The sequence below is a fragment of the Natrix helvetica genome (genome assembly GCF_964273705.1).
Source record: "Natrix helvetica genome assembly, chromosome: 3".
NCBI lineage: Eukaryota > Metazoa > Chordata > Lepidosauria > Squamata > Natricidae > Natrix > Natrix helvetica.
The window spans coordinates 136,870,529-136,878,905 of NC_138549.1; the positions used below are offsets into that span (position 1 = coordinate 136,870,529).

Genomic DNA, 8,377 nt, shown 5'->3' on the forward strand with positions numbered 1-8,377 from the left:
GAGAAGAGAGAGAAAGACAGTAGGGAGGGAGGGAGAGAGTGTGTAGGTAGGTAGGTAGAGGGATAGAGACAGAAATACAGTAGATAGGGAGAGAGAGAGAGTAGTTAGGTAGGTAGATAAAGGGATCGAGAGAGAAATAAGAGAGAGAGAAATACAGTAGATAGAGAGAGAGAGAGTACTTAGGTAGGTAGGTAAAGGGATAGAGAGAAAGAGAAAGAGAGAGAGAGAGAGAGAGAGAAATACAGTAGGTAGGTAGTAGGGAGAGAGACAGTAGTTAGGCAGTTAGGTAGATAAAGGGATAGAGAGAGAGAGAGAAATACAGTAGGTAGGTAGGGAGAGGGATAGAGAGAGAGAAATAGAGATAGAGAGAAATACATTAGATAGGTAGGTGTTTCTGCTGGCACAGCACTTGATCAATGTAATTCTCATCAATTAGTTAAAGAACTTTCCAAAAGAAAAAAAAAGGTTTTTGCACTCTGGAAACCTTCTAAAAACGGCCCATTTCTCATGAAAACGGACCCGTTTTTTTTTTCCCAAAAAAGAAAAAAAAAGAAAAAAAGGCATGAATAGCCTGGGGGGGGGCTTGCAGAGTGCTCCTGGGGGGGGGGGAAGACAAGCAAAAAACCATTTTTTCGCGAAAACGGGCCTGTTTTTCGTCAAAAAAATTGCATGCATAGCCTTATGGAGGCTTATAGAGTGCTGCGGGGGGGGGGCAAAAAGGCCCCCTTTTTACTCATTTCTGCCCTCCCCAGCCCCCAGGAGCTCTCTAGAAGCCTCCATAAGGGTATCCACAGTCATTTTGGTGAAGGGGCGGGGCTTTGGGAGGCAAAAAATGCTGTATTCGATGTATAAGAGGCACCCAGATTTTAAGCCCCTTTTTTGAGGAAAAAAGGTGCGTCATACTCTGAAAAATACGGTATGTGCATTGCTAGAATTTTTAAGAAACAATCAGTGCAGAATTGTTATGGGAGTGTCCAGCTTTGAAACGAGGTGGGCGGCAAGCAAACAAACAAATAAATGCGATCAACCAAATTGAGTGCAAGGTAAAGTTGGGATGGGAGCCCAAGTGCTAAAGTTTATATTTATCTCTGGAATACACAACCCAAAGTGCTATTTTCACATAAATAAACTAAAAAAGCACGGTACCCTCTCCCAACTACATTAATGTTGTTCTTCCCTCTGAAAAAACCAAAGAGGCAGCCTATTCCTCCTCACCAAGAATGTTTCATAGATTGCTCTCTGATACATAGAAAGGAAAGGAAATGTAAGGTACAGAATATTTCCTTTACTATGCAGATGTAGATGTTAATTTTTCTAAAAAATTAAAAATAAAAAGAGTTAGGGAGGTAGATAGTTGTCTGGGAGGGTGTTTAGGAAATTGCAGTATCTACTATATTGTAAGCTCCAGAAGGTAGATTCTCTTTGGGTGGAAAAAATCCTCTCCATCTGATACGTACCAGGAACATTGTTTTGCTTTCCTCTCCACTTCCTATTAGACTTTTTTTTTTGTATAATAGTGTTCTGGATGCTTTGTTTCTAAGCCTGTTCCTTGCTTTACAGAACCAGCAAGCAACTGTACTGGCCTCTCAAGAGAGAAGTGGAAATCCAGGTCCCCGCAGACAGCAGGCCTACGTTGCTCCCCTGCCAACAACAATTGCTCAGGCTCCGTATACATTCCAGCATAGCAGCCCAGTCCACCCTCACTTGGCAGCGGCCACAGCAAGCCAGCCTCACATGTACACCTATGCGCCTACTACTGCTGCCACCTTGGGCTCCACCAATTCAATTGCTCATCTCTTTTCCCCTCAGGGCTCCTCCAGGCATACCACATACACAACCCATCCAAGCACTCTTGTGCACCAGGTCCCAGTCAGTGTGGGGCCCAGCTTGTTAACCTCTGCCAACGTAGCACCTGCTCAGTATCAACATCAATTTGCTGCCCAGTCCTACATTGGTGCTTCCAGAGGATCTGCAATTTACACTGGATACCCACTGAGCCCTACCAAGATTAATCAGTATTCTTACTTGTAATGTGGGGGCAGACACTGTCTTGAAGTCATGAACGATCATAGAGGTGAAGGGATCTGCAGTAGGTTCTGCAGTTCCACAACAGGAACCTCTGTGTAATCCAAGGAAAATAATGGGAAATCACCCCCTTGTTGATGCTTATGCTCTCCAGAATCAGGGTGGTACTGTTGGTGGAGCCCTGCTGTTCAGGGGAAACATAGGTGATGACTGGGTAGAATCTTTTGAATCAAATTCTCATTAAGATTTTACATTTAATTTTTATTCATGCTTTAAAAACAAACAACTAGGGCCTGAACCCCATTTATTTAAAGCTATTATGTTAATCAGAAGGGAAAAGTAAATCAATGACTTTTTTTTAAAGCTGTTCTTTAAAAAATGTATTAGAGTTAAATAGTACTTGTTTAAATTATTTTAGCAGCTTGCACAAACTCATATTGCCACTAAAATGCACATTTAACTCTAGGTTGCTAGGGCTGTTTTATAAACTTGAGTTAATATTTTAATTTTGTAATTCATCTTCATGGAAGGCAAGAGCTGAATTCGACAAAAGCAGTTATTTCCTCTCTCTTTAGCTTCTCTTATCTATGTACATAGACATATGTATATTGCTTTTCAATTCCCTAATTTTAATTATTTCTGTCTAAGGATAGTGTAGCATTTTTGTATACAGCTTTCTTTTAAATCACAGATTATTTTTAATGTGTGAATTTTCAAAATGAAGAGAGAGGGTTTTTTTTTTCCCAGAAACAATTGGAGAAAGATGAATTTGCTTTCTGTTGTGAGATCACAGTCTGCAATGTTACTATGACTGCAGTGTCCAGAAGCTCTTGCACTTAGTTGAACGTATTTAGGATTGCATTACTGTTTCAGGGCAGAAGCCTCTGGGAAGTACTTCCTGTCAGGTTCACTAAACCGAATAGACGTGCAGTTTCTGGAGAGTTTTATCTGAGATTTAGGCCATTCGAATTACATTCTTTCAGTTTAAAAATAACATTTAGAGCTGGATTCTTTTCGCAGAAATGGAAGGGTTTCTTCCGCATCTTGTCTTTCTTTGCCTGGTTCATTTAGCTGAAGAATCCAAAATTCACCTTAACATCAACTTACTGAAATGTAAACTTTTTATACTTCTGCTAGCACCTCCTAGGAATTTGTTGGCAGGAAACATTAAAGCGCTCTTATTAAGACTTGTATACAATACATGCATGTAGGAATTGCAAAAACATGACACAAAATTGCAGATTTTAAATGTTTATTACTGAATTTAAAACTATTTTAGAAGTTTTGTAATGGTGATGTTTTAATATTTTACAGAAAATGAAATATGTACATATTGATTAGAATTAAATACAACAAGCAAAATTTCCTGCTAATCCCAAATGTTCTGTCTTTGTAATCAAAATGTGTAGTGATTATACTTGAACTCTGTACTTAAGTGTTTGTCTAACTCTTAAATGTTTCTGGGGATGAAATTGATATATTCCTTTGTATTTAAACCAAAATGAGTTGTTAATACATGTTGGAATGTATGTGAAATAATGCAATCGCCTAGAGCTCATCACTGTAGCACTGAGAGAGAAAGAGAGAAAAGGAAAAAAAATCTGCATGAGAGACAAGGATATCTTCTGATTTGTTTTGCACAGGTATGTGTGACTGGTGTGTAACCCCCCCCCCTCCCCCAATATTGTAGTGCCTTAAATGATTATGTAGTGTGACTAGAGTTTACAGTGAGCTTGCCTTACGATGGACCAGCAAGCCCCTCCGCTCTCCGTCAAATTGAAGCAATTCATTGAATATGTCCCACAAAGGATAGATATAGATAACAAAACCATTTGCTTTAAGTTTCAATGCCAACATAAATGGAACAATGGGCATCATTCAGCCAAAGCGGAGTACTTCTGTAGTCTTGCTTACTTCAGCTGGAAGAATGTTCACAATTTGGTTCCCCTGAGATGGCCAAATGAGTTCAGACATCAAGCCAAGCCATGCATTTGTTAACCACAATATGAAATGCAGACTATGCTTTGAGTTTCAGTCATATGGCAGCCAAACCATGATGTAGGATAGTCGTCTCTAGAAAGTATTCCTTTACTAACCTGATACCTTGTAAACAAGACTGTTCCTTCAAGATATGCCAAACAGCCTGCCATGCTGATTGGGGGTTAATGGGAATTGGCATATCTAGATTAGACAGTGTGGGGAAAACATTGTATGGCATGGTTTGATCATGGCATGTATACTTGAAGACAAAATAATTTGGTTTGCCAGTTCAAACAATATGTTTGTAATCAAGTTCAAATTACAGCTGCTAACCAAGGCTTAGTGTGGTATCTGAAATGCTTCTAAACTGAAGCATTTCGATCTAAGCATTTTAGTTTAAGTTGATCTCTCCCCTCCCCCCTCAAAATTGTAACTATTCTAGCTGTTGATGCATCTTTAAGAGTATTATGCTAGGAATGCATTGGGAAGCATATTTGGTATTTCAGGGGTGTTTAAGCATGTGCAATTTCTTCCCCTTAGGGTACACTGTAACATTGTTGCCCATGTGTGTAGCAGAAATTGCTTATAAAATATTTCTAGTTTGGTGTTACAATTAGAACTTTTATACCAAAGAGAGCTTACTGGAAAGCACATAATCTAAGTTTTATTTAACACCGCTAGTAATTTGGCGCTTTTGGAAAGCTTAGAAAACTCTAGCACTTGCTGTAAGGAAATAACACATGAACTGGCTTGCTAGTGGTGAGCTTCTAAATCTCTTGGTTTCCCGAATTTGGTCACAATTGTTTATTTCACCACTGCCATTATGCAATGATTGTTCTTGGCCAAATGGAGAATTAACTCTCTTGGAGAGTGGTATTGCTACAGCAATAAAAGGCATTAACAGCCTTGGAACCCAGTTTGTATTCCATCCAATCTACATTAAATGACTAGATTTTGTACTTCACAAAAATAATAATAATCTAAGAATATTAAACCAATTTCTGGAGCATGCATGTTCACATGTTATAGTAGTCCAAATGTGAACAGTTTTTCAAATGGTAACTGGCAATAACTCTGACCCATTAGTCAGGAATTGGGGAAGGGGGAGTTATAATTTCAGTGAGGCCAAGATTTCAGAGGTCTTAAAGCCACTTACCCCAATAGCTCTAAATAGTGTGTGGACCACAAGCCTTACAGTTTCCTTTATAGTGAGGAATCTGTTGTCTCTGGCAATAGAGGAGAGTGGTTAACAGTGTGACTAGCTGTGAACATTTGTTTACTCTTGTTTTGTATTTTTTCTTCTTCTGTATTGATGTGAAGATAACCAAGGAATTTCAGTTCTTTACATCACTGGTGTCAACAATTTCTGTTGCTGTAACATTCTCAGAATAGTTTTCTGCTTAGTGCCATGACCTGTAGCTCAATCCGCCTTATAGAAAATCTGAAAGTGGATTATTTTACCAATTAAGCATATTAATATTAAAATATTACTAAAATATTTCCAATGCAGCAAGGATTTTCAGTAAATCTTCTTGGAAAATGTAAAGTACAGGTCTTTTAAAAATAACCTATCCTTGAATGGGTTAATCATTTTTACCTCAAGTCAGTTCACATCTTCTGAGTGAACAAAAGAACTGGCTTTTCAAGAAAACTTTAAAGTAATTCTATATAATCCAAATTAAGCAATTATGAATCATTAACAAAAGACATTTCCCAAAGTTTTTGATTCTGACTTCCTCAGTAATTTGCTCTAGAGACCAGACACTTCACATCTGGAAGCAAATAAATATATTAAGAGTTTTCTCTAAAAGGCCTTCTTCTCACAAAGCATGTGAGATAGCAAGTTACACACATAGCATACTACTGCCTCTAAGCTCTTTTAAAATCTCTCAATGTGCAGATGGACACTATCCCAGGAAAGGAGACATAATTCCAGATGCTTTGGTTTCCCGTATTGGCTTCATATTCTTCCTGGCTGAAGATGGGGCGGGGAGATTTTTGAAAGTAACCCCTCATGATTTGTGAGAACTAGGCTGCAGGGACATCTTTTTCTCCCAGTGCATTTCCAGGTTGCCTCATAATGAAAAAGAGAGAGAGCAATAGCCTCACTGTTGTGCAGCCTACAAGTAACTGAACCTATTTTATGCACACAAATCAACGTTTCAAAAATTTAGTTTTCTTTTTGCTGAGGGAATTTGGAATACCCTCATAATATTATGGCTGCATTTTCTGCAAGTTCCAAAATCTGTAGGACTTCCCTGTGGGTAGCTATGCTTTTCTCTGCAACCTGAGCTCATTTGTAAGTACATTTATTTTTAGTAATAGCAAGACAAATTATGCTTTACTTAGTCACTTCTGTGATTAAACCTATTATTTAACATTCTTGATAGCTGAACTTTCACCTCATTGTTCTTGATACTCCACTGCAAAGGCAGCTTCTGAGCTTTATTGCTTGCACATAGTTAAACAGTGCAGTACCATACCTCTGATTTCAATATTTTTTTAAACATAAAATTCAATTGCTTCTAGGTGACTGGGATTGGCACAGCCCTGCTTTCTTGTTTTAATTTTTAACTTATGAATGGTGCCGCATGTTGACATAGTTGTTTGTTGCTAAACTTTATATAATGTGTGATTTCAGATTCAGCTTGAACTATTATCTAATTCACTACATGTAGCAGTGCATTATATGTAATGTTAGTATTTCTGCTTGACTCCTTGATATTGCAATGGAATTCCTACTTTATTAAATGTATTTGATATGCTAGTTTACTGTGTAGAATTTAACTTTTTTCTGGTTGTGCTCTTCCTTTTTACAAGCCGCTAGATAAAGGTAGTTTCTGACAATTATTGATCTATGTTTGTATTGCCAATGTACTTAGGGGATAATGTAAAAATCATTTTAACAAGAGGAAATACAGATATTTAAAAACTTTAATACTAACTATATGGGAAAAGGGTCCATTGTGAAAACATGGTTTATCTTTGGATTCAATGTTTGTCTTTGGTTTTACAAAGTAGCTTGTATTTTAAGTATTTTCTACATAATATGGTAAAAATGTAGAACAATTGCAATGCATCAATAAAAAAGTTACTTTTCTGTATTCTATTAATTTGTTGATTTCTGAGTGAAAACGTCTTGTGGTTAACTCCATTTTTAAATCCCAATTGTAGATCAAGGTAAAATGAAAGAAGGAAAACCTGGTGCCAAGTCCCATTTTTATGTAAAGGATACCATGTAAAAGCAGAAAGGGGAAATGGAAAGCTGTCTTTAAGAGAACAGGGAATTTGTCAGCAGCACTGCATGTAGTAGTTTAGCATTTGAGAGTAGGGCATAATTTGATGTCATGATCAAAAGGAATTTTTGTTGAATATGGAGATGGTCTGAAGATGGAGTATCTCATGTCTAGACAGACTAGATGTTTTTATTTTCCTTTGGTTCCTTCTGGGCTGAGAGGCAGTGATCTGCATTCATATGCTCAAAGATCGGAGACGAAAGAAAATGGTACCCTGGCAATGATGTAGAGAGCAGGTTTTTCTCACTGCAGAGTAGAGTAGCTTCAGAAAACGGTTATATTTCATCTTGCTTCGTGCTCACTCCCACCCATTGAGATAACTCCATTTTCCATGCCTTTCTGTTCTGGATAGGCATTTTCCCACCGGAGCTGTTCCATTGGATCACAGCACATACCGAAAATTTGCAAGGAGAGCCTTCAATTGCAGTATGAACCAAATGAGCTATAGACTCAGCATAGAAGCATGATGAACTATCCCTACATGCTATTCACATTTCAGCAATTGCGTGCTAACCATCAATGCATATTTGAATTTTAATTCCGTCTTATTTTGCTCCAGGCCACAAATAATTTTATCCATTTTGAATCTTTTGATAACTGTAAATGGGGAAACAATACAATGGTTGGAGGAAGTTGGCGCATGCCCCTCTGCCCCTCCTGCTGGATCTGATGGGACAGTTGGATGTAATAGGAGAGAAATAGTCCCTAAAATAATGTCCTATGCCATGAAAGGCTTTATAAGTTATGTCCATGATCTTGAAATGAATCCAGGAGCAACCAATATAGCCCAAAGAACACAAGTGTAGTGTGTGCTGATTGAGGGGTATGCATAGTTGTATTTTGCACCAGCTGAAGCTTACAAATACTCTTCAAGGGCAGCCCCCATATCCAATTGCAATAATACAAGGTACCAAGGTATGAATGGTGAGAAGAATCTTCCAGACTAGGAATGGACACAAACAGTGCACAATATGTAGTTGATCAAAGGGCCTCCTGGCTATGGCTACCACTTGTTCTTTAACAGGAGGTAGAAGTGTTCTGACCCCCCCCCCCTCTCCATGCCTGTGAACAAGCCA

General features: G+C 38.2%; 1 protein-coding gene across 3 annotated transcripts in view; it reads left to right on the top strand.

Annotated features, from left to right (window-relative positions):
- HIPK1 (homeodomain interacting protein kinase 1) overlaps window positions 1–7,114 on the top strand; it is a 40,288-nt gene extending 33,174 nt beyond the window's left edge. For all 3 annotated transcript variants that reach the window (XM_081947470.1, XM_081947469.1, XM_081947471.1), the window contains exon 16: window positions 1,561–7,114. In XM_081947470.1, the coding sequence (XP_081803596.1) occupies window positions 1,561–2,031 (471 nt within the window). In that variant the 3' untranslated portion in view covers window positions 2,032–7,114. The remainder of the gene's footprint in view (window positions 1–1,560) is intronic.
- Window positions 7,115–8,377: the final 1,263 nt, after the last annotated feature.